Raw genomic sequence first — 20,614 nt, 5'->3', positions numbered from 1 at the left:
AATAATAATAATGATAATGATAATAATAATATAGTATCAGTAATACAATATAGTGATCCTGTTGTATTAAAACAAAAAATAATTATGGTATTACTGTAACTGAGCTCAATCATACTTCAGTATAAGAAAATTATAAAATTATAAAATTGAACACTGAGAACATTTGGTTTTTTATATTAAATAACAGGCAAAACTACAAAACTACATCTTACAATTTTATTAAGATTTTCAATTTTCAGATGAAGAAAACATTGTCAGATTTTCTCGAAGATTATAATAATTCAACAACGATGCCTATGAATTTAGTGCTATTTGAAGATGCTATAAGTCACTTATGTCGCATAGCTAGAATTCTTCGACAATCTCCAGGAAATGCTCTCTTATTGGGAATGGGTGGCTCAGGTAATTTGCGATTGATTTTGATAAGAAGTTTATCAAACTATTCATGATATACAAAGTTTTAATACAGTTTCAATTAAGTTACAAAATCCTTAACAACGAGTAATATAAATTGAAAACTTGGTCTTTAATGATATTTATTTTCATAAGATTTATGTACTTTTATAGGAAATAATTCTATCTGTTACTGTGAATAAATAATGTAATATAATGTATTTATTGCAATAATTCGTCATATCAAAATTATTAAATCAATTATTATTAAAAATAAGTGGTCCTATCCATGTTGAGATTACGGGTATAAAAATAATTAACCAACGAATAACTTTAATCCGTGTAAGAGACAATGAGAACCGTACAAAATTGTATGTTTATTTATATATTTATTCATCCGCTTGTTCCTATAATAAATAATAACTAATAACATAATATTAATATAAAATAGCATTCAAATATTTGTTTTAACGTTTGTCTTTAACTTCAATTATTTCAACATTATTTAAAAGATTTTCATTTTATTATGTTTGTTATGATATGCTTAATATTATTATGCAAGATTTTAAAATTGTAAAAATAATTTGAAAATTTAAAATTTATTTGTAAAATTAATTAACTTTTTATGGTCATAACTCGAATAGAGTTCCTAAATTACATCATAGAAAATTACCCAAACTTTATCAAAATATATTTTTAATAATATTTTAAAACGGCATGATGTCTTGGAATAAAATTACAGATAAATTTATTTAATAAATTATATTATCTTAATCATCGTCATTTTCAAGATAATATTAAATTCATTAAAATTTTATATTTTTAAATTAAATACAATCTATTAATTACGACGTTCATTAATAATGAAAATTGTCTCGTTATAAAAATTGGATTTCATCGTGTAGAATATCAATCATTTACAATGTCCAAATGAAATAATTGCATAACAGGTCGTCAGAGCTTAACAAAACTTTCTTCGCATATTGCGGAATATTATTGCTTCCAAATTGAGTTAACCAAAACATATTCGATCCGAGATTGGAGAGAGGACGTTAAAAGTATTCTTTTAAAGACTGGATTATCAAATAAACACACTGTATTTGTGTTCTCCGATACTCAGGTTTATATAATATATAAAAATATTTTGTAATTATATTTGAATGAGTAAAAGCACGCGCATAATAATTTCATTGATTCTAGATTAAGAATGACTTGTTCTTAGAGGATTTAAATAACATATTAAGTAGTGGAGATGTGGCGAATATTTATCAATCCGAGGAAATGGATAAAATATTCCAAACGATGCGACCTTTTGTGCAAGAATCAGGTCTTCAAATGAACAGAAGTAATCTTTATGCAGTTTATTGTAAAATAATACAAAATAATCTGCATGTAGTTATATCTATGTGGTACTCTATTTTGGTCAGTTAAAAGTCTAATATAATCATTGATAACATCCACGTATAAACACGTATCCACTTTAATTGCAGTCCTATTGGAGAAATATTTCGAGCTCGAATCCGACAATTTCCGGCTTTAGTAAATCTTTGCACAATAGATTGGTTCGATCCGTGGCCAGATAGTGCACTTGAGGTATTTTTTTTTTTCACGCGAATATAATAAATTGATAATGCTTGCTGAATAACTTTAAGCCACCGCCTGTACTAATATATTTTAGAATGTTGCGTTACATTTTCTTGGATCTGTAAGAGATGAAGCCATTACTGAATCTGTTTTAAAATCAATTGTAAAAACATGCCAATTTATGCATTCCAGTGTGATAAAAGCCAGTGAAGAATTTTCTCAAGTATGTATCTCTTTTCATTACCATTGCATTAACAATGTCGGCTATCCAATGAGTATATCCAGTTACATTTAAATAGAATTTTAAAAATAATATCTTTAAAGACTGATTGTAAATATAATGCTTTTTGATCAGTACCGATGGTATATTGAATAAACATAGATGGGATCAATAAGGGTTCATTCAATAAGTAAAATTGTCAAATAAAATTTATATGGAAATTTTTTAAATTATTCTTTTGGCTGAAAAAGGTGAAGCAGTGCACGTTATTACATTGCAAACAAAAACTTTATACGCATTTTTTTCTCTTCCTTCTCTTTCAACATTACTTTCGGATGATATCTCGCGTTGGCTTAACGAAGATTAAAAATTTATATTGAAAATTCAAAATATATTTCCATGTTGGATGAATCACGTGTAAGCTTGTAAAAATTTACGTTTTCCGTAAAACTTTCTATATGTCAAATTTTTAAGATCAAAGCATTTGATGTTAATTTGTAAAATCAAAGTGCACTATTTTTCAGGAATTTTCTACTTTCTCTTCTTGTAAGAATTAATTTCTTAAGATAGTAAATAATTATGCTTTAATTTTTTATTTTTAATAAATTACAAACAGTATATGTAGTATAAAATAAAAAATAACTAATGAATTTATTTGAATAGAAGATATGTCATTGTATGTTAAAAAAAAATTTTTTTTACAATTAATCCAATATCTGTCTGCATATTATATTTTATTGGCATTTATATTGTATTCTGAATGTAAATATCAATGATACATTATTTTTCATTAAACTACTATTCATTTTTCAAATATAATCAATTTTAAAGCATTTTATTATAAATACAATTTAACCGCCTGTTTTTAATAAAACTTTTTAATATAATTACAAATAGTTCAAAATAGATCACTAATGAAACAAAATAGAGTCTTTCTACACTCCAAAACAAAAGAATAAAAAAATCTTTCAGAAAAAAAACTAAACAAAATAGATTCATTCTATGCTTAAAAAAAAAACTAGAAAAATCTTTCATTACAAAAAGAATTGGTTCGATTCTATTTTAAGAAGTGAAAGTTAAATAAAAGATCGGTAAAAGTTTCCGTCATTTCGAATATATAGAAGTAGCTTGAAACTTAGTTTGAGATAATGTTCTTTCTCGTTCAACTAGAATAAATTTTTTCCTTTATTTTGAATGATAAATACATGCATATTACAAACTGCAAATTTCTTATATATCGATGTGCTATTGTATTCAGTAAAAAATTAAATAATTTTATGCTATATATTATATATATATATATATATATATATATATATATATATATATATATATGTATTTGTAAATAATAAACAGTGGAATCCTTAATATAATATTAAATTATCCTTAATATTAAATATTTCACTTTTATACAATATAATAGAAAGGATAATTTCTGTAAATTTCTTAATTATACGTCTTTTAAGTAATATTTTAATAGTTATAAGATGTGATTAATAATTACAACGCTGTAATTTATATAGAGTAACAGTAATGAAAATATAGACTTGTTTAATTTTACTAATAACCATTAAATTACACAGTAACATATTTTATCTTTTTTTTTATCTTATATAATTAAAATTAAAATATTATCTTATGTCATTTAGATTACTCTTTTTTTTTTTGGATTAACGAATATTAGTTTAAATGTAAAATTTTGTCGATATAAAAGTTCATGAACGTATTCATAAATTTTAATGTATGTGAAAGCAAAATATTAACATAGAAAAATAGTAAAAGTACATCTTAAATATCTAAACCTGCATTCAGATATATATATATATATATATATATATATAAATATATTATTTAAAAAATTAGATTCATTTATGTATTTTTTGTTATTTTTATTGTCTAATGAAATATAAAATTAAATAAAGAAATAAAATATAGCTTAATTGGTCATAATGACTTTAACGTGAATATGCATTTTCAATGTTTCAGGAGTTAAACCGTCATAATTATGTTACCCCCACCTCCTATTTAGAACTTATTTCCAGTTATGGTGATCTACTGAATAAAAAGAAACAAGAGCTAACTCAAGGCATATTTCGATTAACAACAGGTGCATAATATTATTCCACTTTTTTAAAAAATTATTACATTTTAGATTTACTATTAATCATAATGTATAGTAATATGTACGAATACAATAATAGTTTTAAATCTTACATATATATATATATATATATATATTTTTTTTTTTCTATATCTATTATACATCAAGCTCTTACTTTTTAGAATATTATTAAATATTTTATTTATATTGAACAGTATAATGCATTAAGTATAATTAAGAAAAATAATCACGTGATTAAAATATAGTTTAATGTACATCGTTATTAGCTCATTACCATTAAAGCTGAATAATATTGCAATAATGCAGTTTATCTACTTAAATGGAAACATTATAGGTTACAGTCCATTTTACTGTAATTTTAAGTATAAATAAAAATTTTTTTGTCAAATACAGGATTACAAAGACTCGCTGCATCTCAAACAGAAGTTAAAGAGTTACAAATAATGTTGGAGCAAATGAAACCCGAACTTGAAAAAGCTGCTCAAACGGCTGCTAGAATGATGGAAGAAATCGAGCGAGATACAGTAAATAGCTGAATTCAGTTGTCATTTGTATTATGATTATATTATTCTATCTCAAACGACTTAATATTTATAACAATTAGAAAGAAGCGAAAGTAGCTCGGATTAAAGCGGAAGAGCAAGAAAGGGAAGCCTTAAAATTGAAAACGGAAAACCAAGCGATAAAAGATGAAGCCGAAGCTGATCTAAGTAAATAAAAATCAAATTACTTAATTTATGAACATCATAATTTATGAAAACGAATATAAACGTTATAGAGACTGCAAAGCCCATGCTGGAAGCAGCAGAACAAAGCTTAAAAGCATTGAATAAAGGCGATATAACGGAGGTAAAAGCCATGAAAAGACCGCCCGTTGGAGTAAAACTCGTAATCGAAACAATATGTATTATTAAAAAAGTCAAACCAAATAGAGTGCGTAGCATCTGGAAAAGATTATTAATTTATCTCGATGATTTGGGAAACTTTGTATTTTAAATAACTTGTTTGATATTTATTAAAGATTCCGGGTGAAAAGCCAGGTGAAAAACTTAACGATTATTGGACGCCAGGAAGTCAAATGCTTGCCGATGCTGGACAATTTCTTGCATCGCTAGAAAAATACAATAAAGACGAATTGACGGAGGACATAATAAATAAATTAAAAGTTTACATAGAAAATCGTAATTTCACGCCACAAAAGGTTATTATTTTCCCTTCCAAATTAATTTAAAGCACTATCCATATAGGTTACATAATACTTATTCATATTTATATCATAAATATTATTGCACGATAGATTAAAATAGAAATTCTGAAAAATATAAATTGGAAAAATATTTAGCAAATAAATTCAGCTTAAATTTTTTCATACGTTTCACTAACACGTGTATACTCAATTATTATACAGAAACAATAAACTATTCCTTTATTAAGCATTCATAATTATAACGGCAATAATGGAAGTTATTATTGTACTAATAAATAGAATTTTCTAACATTAAATTGAGAATTAATTGCACATAACAACTACTAAAAGCCTTAATTATGTATTATCTAATTTCACAAATATTCCAGAATAATAAATATTTTCATCCTCAATACATTTATTTAAAATATAAACTCGGTATTTTAAAGCTAATAAATATTTATTTTGCCAGATTTTATTGTCAGACATAATTAAATTATTTTACTTTCATAATTGAAATAGTTCAATGCATGAAATTCTCATGTAAAGTCTATTGATTTGTCGTTATGTGAATATTGTTTAAAAATTTCATAACATATACAGAAAAAAAATATATCAAAATTAAATACAATGTGCTATAATTTAAAAATTTACGATATACCGTATAAAAAAATATATCTTCTATAACTTATGAATCAAATTTACAATCATCCATGAATTGAACGAATTGGGCAAAAAGATATTGACTAATTGCCAAGAATTAGGAATTTATAGATAATTTTATAAGAAATTTATTGATAAAATAATTATCTTAATAATGTATATATTTATTCCGCGACTCATATATAGCGCATCTATTAATTTTGAATTTATATGATACATGAACGTGTGCGTGCGTTTGTGCATTGTGTACATAGTATATTACGTGGATTATGACGTAATAGGAAATCCATGAGCTTTCGCCGTTATATTTATTTACCTGCTACAACAAGTTGTTAATCATTATAATTTATTGATGAATAATATTTCAAGGTGACTATAAGATTCTTTATCGTTTCACATGTTATAAACTACCTTGATTAATAGTTAGATTAGTAAACTACCCGTATTTTGCAAAAGAATGAAAAATGTGTTTCTATTCAAAGGCAACCGATACGTTAGCTACCCTCAACTTCATAATAATAAAGCCAGGACCGCATTGAGTAGCGACAGCTTATTCTTTCATTAAATCACAAATAAAAAAGAATAAAAAAAAAAAAAAAAAAAAAAACTGAAAAAGAAAAGTCGAGTAATGCTTGGTCGAGGTGTAAATAAACTTTTTCGGATTGTGTAGGTGGCGCAAGTTTCGAAAGCCTGTCACTCTCTATGTTTGTGGGTCCATGCAATGTACAACTACTACTTCGTGAACCTCCGCGTAATGCCAAAAATGGCAGCGTTGGCACTGGCTGAGAAGGATCTCGCCAAGACCGAGGCTATGCTCGACAAAGCCATGGCGAAACTAAAGATGGTGCAAGATGGACTAGATTTGTTGCAGATTAAATTCGAGTTGGAGGAGAAGAAAAAGATGGAACTAGAGAAGCAAAAACAACTTTGCGAGGAGCGAATGGCAAGGGCAGTGAGACTGATCACAGGCTTGGCTGGGGAGCAGGTGAGGTGGCTCGAAAGCGTCGATCATATGAAGAAAGGACTTACGAACATTATCGGTGACATCCTTTTATCATCCGGTTAGTCCTTTTCACAATAGTACCAGACATATTTATACCGCTACGATGTGAAATGTCCACGAATTCTTTTTTTACTAACGCACGATTGCTTATCGGATATTACTATTCGTCGATCTGCTACAAACAATCCTATTGGTTTATCTAAATTATTTCTTATAGTTATAGGAGGAATAAAAAATCGGTTAAATGATATTAAATTGATAAAGTAAATAATCAACTTGAAAATATAAAAAATGAAAATCTGCTGCAAAGGCTCTGTTTGTATACAATTGATTATTAATATATTCAAGCGCCAATGGCTTATTGATTGGAACAATAATATTACTGGCCCAATTTTTATGAATTATTATTATCGTAATTTCTACATGTTTATTGATAAATAAAGATTCTAATTAATAAACCGAATTAATAAATTGATTAGATATCATGTTACATTCTGTAGTAAGAAATATATACATCGTTTTCTGTAATTCTCAAAAAATTTTTTAAAATCATTTATCTCATTATGTAAATGAGCACGTATACTTTTTAACAAAGCGACTATAAAATTGCTTTATCCATTCTGAAATTGACAATTATATCGTGTGCTATTGTAACAGAAGAATTTCAAAATATTGGCAAATGAAAATAATTAATTAAACCAATTCGTCACAATAATTATCATAACAAAACCAAAACTTTTACAGACACGTATTAAATTAATTTAAATGCTAATAAACTTTTTTTATTTGTTAAAAATACTTGTTAAAACTAAGTACACGTTTTTACAAACGAATAAATATTTATGAATGCTATAAACAGATCTTAAATACGTCAAAACGTAATAAAATACACGTTAAATAAATTTATACATCAAAATGTTTAATTATTGCTTTATTTTGCTTAAAAAAATATATAAATATCTATGTAACGTAAACTTCCAATAAAATTGATATAACAATATAATGATATATGTTATAAATAAATGATAAAATGTTTAAATGTAACATTGTTAAATGTAATATTATTTTCACAGCATTTTATTAATAAATAAAAAATTTAACTTAACATTAATTCATCATTTTGTAAATTAAATTTGTAAGAAATATTAATAATGAAAATAAGTAGTGATATAAAATTTCACAACTCTTTTTACTTTTGAATTGATAATGTCTATGAGTGAAACTTACCCCCTAACCCTTGAAAACGATTCAAATATGTAGCGTCAGTTCTCCCAAACCTAATCTTCGTTGCACTTTGAATAAAAGAAAGTAATTTACTCGGCAATGACGAGCGATTCGTTCTTTGATGTCGAGAAATTCCAGTAACTATTTATCTATCAACTATTTATCTAATTAACGTAAATGCCTTTAGCTGGCCTTTCATTAAATCAGTTGCCAATTTCCGCTTTATTCAATCTATTATATATGCTTAAATGATTTAACGTGTGTGTTTGTACACAGCCACTCGGATAAATATATCAATATTCGCAACATTTCTGAAAGTTTTCTAACAAATTTTTAATTCATTAACTACAATTACAACTATTAATAATTAATATTCATTTTTTTTTTAACTTCAAAGCATTATATTGAAAATATATTTATTATATTACAATTGGAATATATTAAAAGTCAATTTATTGTATTAATTAATTAATTATATTGATATAATGTAATTACATTATATTAATCAATTTAGATCATATAGGCTTCACTTGTTTATTTATTAATCTTGTTTATTGATGAATTATAAATATTCAAAGCTAAATTGTCTATGATTTAGCTAATTGATTTTCATTCTACGGAAGTACGAAAAATTGGATGTTCCAATTGATGTTTTATCGACTTTACATCACCTCTAACGGTATAATAGTATTATAAAGATTTGTAATGGCATAATTTATTTAAACAAAAATGTTAAATTGACCAGAACACTAAAAAACGATGTATTACGATATAAAATTATAATTATATAGATGAAATTAATTATTTTATTATACAAGTTTTTTTTAATTCTGTTAATTAAAAACAACTCAACGATTTATTAGTAAATTAATTAAGTGAAGAAGTTAATTTTTTATATTTACTAATATTTTTCTGACTAATTAGCTAGCAGCAGACAGTTTTATAAATTAGATATTATAAGTATCTTTATTTTAAATTCGTTTCTTATAAAAAGCAGAAAAGATTATGTGTTTATTGAATATTTGACAGAATTAAAAGATTTATAAATATCAATAATTATTAAGCTATTTGTAACATATGTCTAAATTAATGTTTAAAACAAATTTAAGTATTAACTATATATCATTCAACTTCTTACACTTATGAACTGGAAATATATGAAAAAAGTAAAATAAAACCAGCTAAAAGTTTTTAATTATGTTTTATGAAACGTCAGTGTGCGTGCGTACATACATGTATATACATACATATGTATATTGATGTTTACATGTGTAACTTTACATTTATTTAATTAAAAAGATGCTTAAATATACAAAACTCAATCATTCGGAACAAAAGGGAAAATTAAATAAAAAGAATACTAAAACTATAATTTAGTTCACTACAATTTCAGACATATAACCAACAATCATTGAATTTAAAATGCGAATGATATTATATTATGAAAGTACAGAGATCGTTAGCATTTCTATAATTTAAAGTTCGCTTGATGTCGCTATAAATTTAAATCACAACCACCTGGTCTTAGCTTAAAAATATCCTCATTAATTTATAACATTTGCCAATATTTTGTACGTTACGATATAAACGAAGCAAATGATTTTCAGGAGCCATAGCTTACTTGACACCTTTCATTGATACGTATCGCAAAAAACTATTGGCCTCCTGGTATGAAGTATTAGGAAAAGGCGTTCCACATACACCCGGTTGCAATCCAACATCAGTTCTTGGCGATGCTGTTCAAATCAGAAAATGGCAAATACATGGCCTACCCCGGGACTCGTTATCCGTTGAAAATGCCGTTTTGATTACGAATTCAAAGCGTTGGCCACTATTTATCGATCCGCAAGGCCAAGCCAATCGATGGATCCGAAATGTGGTATGTTGATATGTGTCAACTTGAAAGTTATACATTTGTATTTCACGAATTCATGAAATACTAATATTTACTTTAATTTGAAATAATTATTCGTGCACTTTTTATCTTCAAACTTGCAATCGTCAACATTTTTATTGTGCATAATTAAATGTTGTCATGTTCACAGTTTCTATTACCATTAAAATTAAATTAATACTGACCTAAAATTTCTATTAAACATTATTAAGTAATTACTAACTTACTTTTAATTTTCGAAATTAATAAATATTATATAAATAAAAGTGACATGAAATATTCAAGTTTTTGTATAATAAATTGATTTCAATTATTCATGTAAAAAGTTTTAAACTAAACATTAAGCAAATAATCAATTTCATTTAAAAATTTTTTCAATCTTTTACGAAAACTGCATATATATATGGAATGAAATATATATTCAATTAAAGAAAGACTGGTGTTGTTCATGAAAAAATTATTTTATTGCGAATTTAAAATTTGCATGATATTGTAAAGTGTAAGATAGTTATCAAACATTATTTGTATATCGTGAATACCAAAATGCATCCACGACAGCTGAATACTTGAAGATAGATATTTTGCAAATACTTATTATTTATAAGTATAATAATTTATACGAGGTAGATTAGAACAAATGAATGATAGAATATCATAAGAATTCATTAATAAAAGAGACGTTAAAAACATTAGATTTAAGAAAATTTGAAGGCTCCATTACCACAGATCATCAAGTACTTTCAATATTATTAGAAAATAAATTAATTTTTCCTTTAGTGCACATAATACGGACACATTAGCCTAAGCACATTTAGTTAAATCATAAATTTATCACGACGAGTGTATATATTACTTATACTATTCTTAATCGTCATCTTTCAGAAAAAATATCGAAATAAGTTACAGAAACATCATCGAATAGTTTTGTACTTGACATTTCCATTAATGACTTATAAAAAAATGTTAGCTCTTCAAGGTTTCTGTAGTATAATTGAAAAGAGATAAAAAAAAAATATTAAAAAAAAAAAAATGATAGACGTGCCGACTAAAAGTTTCTATGAATTTATAGAAATGAAAATCATAGAATGTTAGGCATTAATAAAAATGGTATAGAAAACATGTCAAGAGATAAAGATAGTAAAAGAAAAATAGAGGTGGATGATATTTATGAAACATCAAGCCAAATATAATTGCTACATTAATGATAGAGACTACGAAGTGTTCGTATTCAGCGAAAAACCATGCCTGGTGGAGACGAACTTTTAACGATGAAAACATAATGTATCAATAATATTCAGAAAAAGATAAAAACTTGTCTGACAGATATCAAGAAAACACTTTCTGGTCAAAAGCTTTGCAATGAAAAAGTATTGGAGCGGAGAAAAATTAATCTGTCAAGAGATCGATCAGTTCACATCGTACTAATATAATTCTATAACAGACTATTCATACTTAAGAATAGTAATTAAATATTAAGAATGGTAATTTTGTCTAACATGCCAAATATAATTTAAACTATATATTGTGTATGGTCCGTGTAGTATAAGCATCAGCATTATTTTAAAATAATGAAGAACAGAACAAATGATACAAATGTTAAAGGCTTAAGGATAAACAAGATCAACATAAATAAACAAGAATATCATGAACAATTTGCAACAATGAATTGCTACAGATCTGCTAAAATTTATCAATTAATACAGATCATAGTTACTCGACAAATCAATAGAGTTACTGAACATTACATGGGCATTACAAACATTTTCATATATATTTATATACAAAATTTGTAGAAAAAATTTGCTGCTGCTTCATTCGTTTTCAAAGTAGATGTGCATGTTACTGTCACTTGTGTTAATGATAGACGCTCTATCCTTTTGAAGATAATGGAAAATTTTGACGTTAAGTCTCGACCGTCTAAAACCTAATGAGCTAAAACGAGTTACTACATCAAGCTTTGCCGCATTAAATAAAAACACTCACCAACGTTAGAAAATCAAAATAAGTTTGGAAATAAATGTAAGAGCAGATGTGATACATGTTTTTTTTTTTATTTTCTGTAGAGCTGGTATTTATTAAATTTTTAAGTTGATAGTTATATTTAAAACTTCTTAAATTGACAATCTCAAGTTGATAGTATGAAAGGGCGTAGATATATTATTTTTAATTTTTAAATATTTCAAATTTACTCTCCCATTTCAATTTACCTATGAAAATAATGTTATAAGTATGTTTTCTTTTTAATCACATTATTTTATAATAAAAATAAAATCAGATTTTATGATAGATGTTAATAGATAATTGGGACAAATTATAAATAACCAATAACATTACCTTTTCCAAGCCCAAAGTTGTATATAAATTTCATTATAATTTAAAATAAATATTGCATATTTTTAAAATTCAAACACAATCAATACTCAAGTGTCTGAGAAAATATATTATACAAATAAGTAATTTTAATGTATAATGAAAAAAATATAATTTTCTAATCCTTTTAATCCTTTCACTTTAATTTTAATACTTAATTTCCTTCTTATATAAAATTTGCTTTAACATAAAATTTTTCAATTTTAATTTTTAAAGTAAAAAAGGTGCTAAATTTATCTACGATATTAAAGAACATTGAAAATTTTTTTATAAAGCATATTTTATTATAACAAAAAAAAACAATATTGTTATTGAATGATGATGATAAATTACTATTATTATAATATTTACTGTTATTATTATTTTTTTTTTATTATTTATTTATTTATTTATTTATTTTTTATTTTTTATTTTTTTGATATTATTGATTTTTAATTCACTTAAAATATTTCAAGAGATTCAATAAATCTACATAATTCAAATGATAATCCTATTTTAACGAGTTAAATTTATTAGAGAATTTAATCATTTAAAATATTTCAACTATTCTATAATGAAAATGTTCATGTATTTAATAAATTAGTTTTTAAACTTTAAAAAATAACGCTGGAGTATATGTATAAATGGAATTATTAGAATGTCAATAGCACTCACTTAGCCTTTCTTTTTTAGCTATTTTAGCTATTTTATCGAAAATCTATTAAAAATTCATTTTGTTCGCTTACTATTTTATTATATGTTACATACGAATATTTAATGCATATTTCTTTTTATACGAGCATTAAAGATTGATTTTATTCGCACATTATAGATGCAAAATAGTAGTTGAATTCGTTATTAGATAAAGAATTATAACGAAGAATAGTCTTTATTATTCTGTAAGAATAAATTTTCTTATATTAGCTTCAATACGATGACAAATAAAATATGCCGACTAATTTGTGTACAAATTTAAAACTAATACTTTGTGCTCTTTGTACTGTTCATCTCTACACTTACATCATAAAACTTGTGAGAAATAAATTTAAATTGAAATTATAACTTTATTTTATAATAAATTTTATACATACCGAACTCTAATTTGAATCGAGAGTTATAATTGTAAATATAAAATGCATTTGTTGTTAACATATTCATAGAAAGACTTTCATTATTCATTCGTACAAAGCAAAATTTCGTAACAACTAAATTTATCTTTACAATAGAAGAATTAGCTGTTTATAAATTTTAATGATTACTGTCGTGCTATTCGAAACTTCAAAATGAACGTAAAGTGAATTTTCGTTGATTTTTTTTGAAAAGTCTTGTGAGTTGAATTACAAGTCTGAAGGTCTAAATAAGCCGATTACGCTTAAGTCTACCGGCCAATGATTCACAGCGCTAAGAAAAGAAAGAATAATGCGTCTCCAACAAACTTTCATTGATTCAGGGAAAATTGGGCGGCGTGTCTACGGTACGAATGACCGATAAAGATCTTTTGAGGGTCATCGAGAGCTGCGTCAGATTTGGACGTACTTGTCTGATAGAAAACGTCGGCCTTGAACTCGAGGCGGCGCTCGACACGATCCTTATGCGCTCGCTCTTCTGACAAGCGGGTGTCATGAGCATTAAGATTGGCGACAACGTCGTCCCATACAATTTCGACTTTCGACTTTATCTAACAACGAAGCTTCCAAATCCCCATTATACGCCGGAAGTGTCCGTCAAAGTGCTCCTGGTCAACTTCACGTTAACTGCCAGGTAAACGGTCACGACCGACGACAAGCCCCGGCTAAATAAGTAACATCGTAAAATCGTTATTCACTTCCAGCGGATTAGCGGATCAGATGCTCTCGCTGGTGGTGATGCAGGAGAGACCGGAACTCGAAGAAATCCGGAGTGCTCTCATAGTGTCTAACGCCCAGATGAAACACGAGCTCAAAGAAATCGAGGATCGCATTCTTTACCGGCTCTCCTTGTCCGAGGGCTCGCCCGTTGATGACATCGACCTTATCCTCACCCTCGAAGCCTCCAAGGTCAAGAGCGAGGAAATCAAGGTACGTTGTCCCAGCCCCGGGCGAGGGCTTCATTTAAAAGGATCATTGTACTCTCGCACCCTACTCCCCGTGTTCAACGTTAAAGCGTTGAACGATCGATACGCACCTCCTCTCGTGCCGTCGAAGATAACGAAAAAATATGCATGTAGCTTCAATACTAGTGTCCAAACCCTACAGTTAGTCATTCGATTTTATAATCGTAATGTATTAAAGCTTGAGCTTTGATTATTATAAAGGGACAACGAAGCTCGATGAAAATTATTTTGGCCTCAATTTATAGCAGTTTATAGCGCTATGAGTCAATCTCCTTATATTACTCTTGTGTAAGAAATAATTTTTAACCAATGCAATATCAATATTGTGACCTAATGAAGCACAAGCTTCTTGTAATTATGAGCAATAAATTATTATTAATTATCCATTTAAACGAATATTCAAATGGCATAATTGAATGAAAACTTAGAAACTAAAAATGAAACATTAGATGATTGAAATTTTTAATTTGACCACGTATAATGAAAAGACAATTATCTACGTATATGATATTACGAAAAGCACGATTATAAAAGTCTAAATATTACAGCAAATATACTAGATTTTAATGGACAACCTAATTAATTTGCACTACATACATAACATTAATATCAAAATATATAGGCAAAATTTTTCAATAAAGCTTATATCGTTCGTTAATTAAATTCTATTAAGAACAATAATTTCTATAAAAATAATAAAATATTGACACTTTTCGATATTAAAATATAAATATATTGATTAATTTACAGCCTGAAATATTCAATTATATCTATATATTAATATAAATAGTCGGGATATTGTAAATATAAACGGAATATTTAAAAAAATATCGAAAACCCATTTTCATTTTTTATTTTACATTGTGGATAACTATTGCAAAATTATACATAAATTATATCGTTTTAAAAGTTATAATTTTTATTTTGTATATTAATTAGCCTTTAAATTAATTTAGATGCAGCAGTAAAAAAATATTCGGTAAAGATGAGTATGATTGAATAATGATATATGGATGTCATCATAGATTTACTATTAGTTAGTAACTATCAAAATTATTATATACGAAAGATAATCGATAATCTTAGACCCGAGGGTAATGCGTAAAAAAAAAAATCAAACGGACAGAATAGTGTAAGAAAATTGAGAAAAAATTAATTAAAAAATTAATTAGAAAAACTCGAATCATTCGCGTTATCACCAACTGTTTATCATCGTTAAAGCCTAATCATCGTTAAAAACACAAATGTTACTTTTCTCCGAGACTTAGTTAGAGTAAAGGACTGCCAGTACTGTCGATACTCAACTTCCGCTCCGCCTACAAAGGATATCAGTGTTGCTCAGCTTTCTTATCGCACGGCACACTACCAACGTGATCCGTTCTTGTCAAGCTGGCTGAACTGCTTTTGTCAGGGCGTGCAAAGGAAGCATCTTTAGCCGACATCTGCTCTTTTCAGGAGGAGAACAGCCGCAGGGAGCAGCCGCCACAGGAAATGCCGTGTGTTAGCACCGTCGATCCCATGATTACTCGGCCACTTTCAGATAGCGAATAGTATTTAAATGAAATACCGAGCGATTCACTTGGCTATCCTATGTTTTTAATTTATCTGATTTACAAGCCCAAAGGTCCCAGTGGCCTCGCCAAACTGGGGTCGAAAAATATAAATCAATAACAAGAAAAACAAATTCTGCTCGGACACCATTTTGCAAATTAGGGTGATTGAAAGTGATATACCGGTCGGCTGGTTTATTCATAACCACCAAACAATTTTAAAGCAATTTTATCAATGTTTTATGATTTTCGTGCGCTTAAGGGGAGATTAAAGTAAAAACAATTGAAAGAATTTGATTAACATTGATAATTACACTTTTTACCGATGGATTTGAGAAGTTTCAGATCGATTTAAAAGTTAATTATTATGGGAGTAAATGCAATGAAATATTATGCTATTTGCGCATTAATCTCTTTAATTTAATTTCGTAATATTAAATATAAATACTAGAATTATTAGAGAAACAAGTAAATTAATATAAGCAATAATAAATGAAGGGATCTGCGTATTATAGAATTGAAAGTATTACAGAAAGCTCAATTAACAATAAAATGCCCGGACTCAATTTCTCATACTATTCCGAGATATTCATTCTGTTATGTCGCGCGTATGTCTTTTTCCCCCTTTTGATTTTTCCGAGGAAAAGTTACAAATATAATCTTTTATCGGCAGCTACTACATCCTACGATTGTCAACATCGAAACGAACAAACATCCAAGCAACAAAACTTTGTATTTCTTTCTGTATTATAATATTCCATACCTTAAATATATTTTCTTAATCTTATAAATAATTGCACATACATTCAAATATTTACGTAAATATAAGTGAGAAATATCTGCCTAATATAGTGCGTGTCAATGAACTTTCATAATTGATTAAATTTCATTTGAGAAATTATAGTATATTATAATACAACTTTAAGCATGTATAAAAGTACATTGGAATTTACAATTTTCTTATAAATTATTAAAATAATGAATTGAGAGTGTGTTAACATACTCATGCTGACTCATACATAAATGTCTGAGTCTTTGATAGACGAGTTAAAGTTATGTTATTATTAGCTTTAGTTCGTGAACGTACTGTTTATATACTAAATTCACAAAAGAGTAAACAACTTTTAATTACGATGCTCTTGCTCATGTAAATCAATTAGTATTCCAGTCTTTATTACAACAGAAATACTTATGATATTTACAATACTAAATATTTTAAACACATTCAGAAAAAGCATTCTTGAAATATTTATAATAAGTAATTTGTTAAAAATAAATATAAATTCTAAATTTCATGAATAAATCTCTAGTAACTTTGCCAATATAAAACTAATGCTTTAGTAGCTCCATATTATGCTCTTTATAATTATTAAAATTTTGCATATTTTAACAATTAATATTCTTAGTTAACTGGAATTTGAAAATTTTTGAGTGCCGTATTTATATAAATCAACATTATACTACTTATCATCATTTCTTTCTTGGAGTAATTGCATTAAACTTATACATATTAGTCCAATTACTTTCCGAATTTTAATTAATAAAGAATTTAGAATGATGCATATAAATTAGCTATATATTTAAGAGAATTTAAAATTATCTAAATAGAAATAGATAATCATACAGATTTTCATTTAAGATTGCCCAAAAGCTTCAATTGAATTATTCTTTATTCATTATCATAGAGCAAATTTTATTTGAACTATCAAAACATATATAAACATATATATTGAAGAATTTTGAAAATAATATTATTTCATAAAAACATTAAATCCGTAAATGAAATAAATCAATTTAATCTAAGTATTCACAATTTTTATAATAAACTTTTTTTTCAATTTTTTAGCAATAAAAATATATCCAATTTATTTATCAATTTTTAATTTACATTGTTGCCATGTTAATTATATTCATTTTAATAATTATGAGCACATTAACTGTAGTAATTATCCATAGAGTATTTATCATTACATAATTTATAATCAGAATATAAATTATATTGTTATAGTTTATACAATTATCAATGCTTTGATATTTTAATTTATAAATTATTATGCTAATCTTCTTTGCATTACACTCAAATGCTTTAGATAATATTTCAGTAACAACTTAAAATAATATCATAAAGTGGCATATCTTTAGTTATAGTTTAAAATAATTTCATAATTTTTTTAAATATCTTACAGCTTATTGCAATTCAACTATCGCACAATTTAAATTTTTGAAATGACTATCTCATTAGATAATCATTAGAAACTTATAACTATCTCACTCAAAAAATTAATTATCTAGCAACTATTATGATAATTATATTTACATGTTAACATATTATTAATTTAATTAAATTTTCGGTAATGATCGATATTTAAATAAATTCAAATAAATTCAAATAAATATTCAAATAAATGTGTTTCTTAAATATAATTAAAAAATACACTCTATATCGTTACTGTTTTAGCTTCTAGTTAAGATAAATTTTTTACATCCATTTAGGCTAATAATTATAGAAAAATGCAAAAATTAACTAATTATTAACATTATGTTGTTACAGTATTTTTTAGAAATTCATATAATATATTGAGAAATATTGATTCTTGTATTAAAAAGTAAGTCATATTTGTATAAACTAATGAGATAAATACATAAGATGATATATGCAGATGTAGATTTACAACTCTGTATAAACATCAGTAATAAAACGAATTTTTTAATTAAATAAAACTGCTAAAATGTTCAAAATTTATTCAGTTGTGTAGAGTTCAAAATTTAGATTTAAATTTATTTGCAAAAATTTATGTTATGTTCGTGAGGATTTCTCATTTTGTTTTCCCCTTTAACAGCTAAAAGCGAGGAACAAAGAAAATGGAAAAAAGTGAAAGTGTGGGAGAGAGAGAGAGAGAGAGAGAGAGAGAGACGGGGGGAGGGGGGGGGGCACACGCGCGCGCGCACACACATATGTATATATATGTATCGCCAAAAAGAGAAAGGCGGGAGGGAAGGAGTGACCTAAACAGTTAAAATTGTCGAGACATTGTTTTGCACTTTGTACAACTAAGCGAACGAGTATCTATTCAACTTATCTTTACAATGACACGTGGAAGCTAACGCACAACGCGAATATTTGGAAAAGCGACGCAATCACGACTACTGGGATATAGTGGAATACTCAAAGCGAATATCTTGTTGTAAAACTGAACAATAAAAAACGCAACCCTCGAGATAAGGGAAAATTTATATGCACTGTATATTGGGGTTAAAAGGAACGATTTTTTGAAGCGTTCAGTTCAACCTGCTGTGATAGCATTTTCCGTTAAAAATTATAAGTTTGTTGACTACATTTCACTTTTAGTATTATTGCATATGTTTGATTAAAAAAAAAAAAAAAAAAAAAAAAGAAAAATTGTAATGCTCTACACATTTAATTATTAATGAAGTTATTTTAGAACTTTATGTATTATAGGATTTAAAAGACTTAGTGATAATTTTTTAGCATTAATTATTGCTAAAGGTATATATAATGTTTATAATAAAAATGAAAATATGATATGTATTTCGTTATATCGGAAATTTTTATCACATATCATAATTAAAAACATTAACTGATTTAGTTTAATTAACTAGGCTAACATTTTTTTCTATATATATAATTTACTATTTGATATTAAACTTTTTATATTAAACAATAAATCAATATTGATTTCCTTATAATACAAATAAGCCACCTGAATGAAATACAATAATTTTAAATCGAACAATAGACTTCGTGGTTATTTAATTTATTTAGTTAATTACACAATCATAAGTATGTTATCATTTTGTATTATAAGTCCGTTAGTAATAGTCATTTGAAACTTTTCTAAGTATGTGAGACATCTATATGATCTATTTTGTGATCCCATTCTGAGAACATGTTAAGCACGCGTATTCTGTGAAGGTACGTTACTTTGTTCTCGAGTTTTTGAATAAAAATTATACTAGAGGTGAAGTCGTAACCTCGCCTTTAGAGTGTCAAGAAGAGAGTCCATCAAAAGGTGTCACTTAAATAAAAATTGAGACAACAGACTTTTCTACAAGTAATAAATGTTTATAACATTGAATTCGAATTTTTAATGTGATGGAAATTTCTTCGACGTTTAAAAATAATGATTTAAAAATAAATAATACATTACAAACATTGGTACTCAAAATTTACGAATTATTGTCAATATTTTCAATAAAATTATTCCTAATTCATAATGCAAGGGGCTGATCGAAAATGCTTCTTTCTACTTCATTATTTATACACATTTAATTGAAATTAACGATGCCATTTATATTCAGAAGAGTCGATTACT

General features: G+C 26.4%; 1 protein-coding gene across 1 annotated transcript in view; it reads left to right on the top strand.

The window, feature by feature from the left end:
* LOC105365143 (dynein heavy chain 1, axonemal) overlaps positions 1-20,614 on the top strand; it is a 124,357-nt gene that overhangs the window by 92,671 nt on the left and 11,072 nt on the right. The window contains 14 exon segments of the mRNA XM_011503238.1: positions 240-402; positions 1,344-1,513; positions 1,594-1,802; positions 1,884-1,986; positions 2,072-2,200; positions 4,184-4,304; positions 4,713-4,843; positions 4,924-5,029; positions 5,098-5,252; positions 5,341-5,520; positions 6,839-7,229; positions 10,003-10,274; positions 14,089-14,399; positions 14,470-14,695. Coding sequence (XP_011501540.1) covers positions 240-402; positions 1,344-1,513; positions 1,594-1,802; positions 1,884-1,986; positions 2,072-2,200; positions 4,184-4,304; positions 4,713-4,843; positions 4,924-5,029; positions 5,098-5,252; positions 5,341-5,520; positions 6,839-7,229; positions 10,003-10,274; positions 14,089-14,399; positions 14,470-14,695 — 2,667 coding nt within the window.

Source organism: Ceratosolen solmsi, unplaced genomic scaffold (genome assembly GCF_000503995.2).
Source record: "Ceratosolen solmsi marchali unplaced genomic scaffold, CerSol_1.0 scaffold45, whole genome shotgun sequence".
Classification (NCBI taxonomy): domain Eukaryota; kingdom Metazoa; phylum Arthropoda; class Insecta; order Hymenoptera; family Agaonidae; genus Ceratosolen; species Ceratosolen solmsi.
The sequence above is the reverse complement of the archived record's forward strand: the minus strand, read 5'-3'. Positions and strand labels throughout refer to the sequence as shown.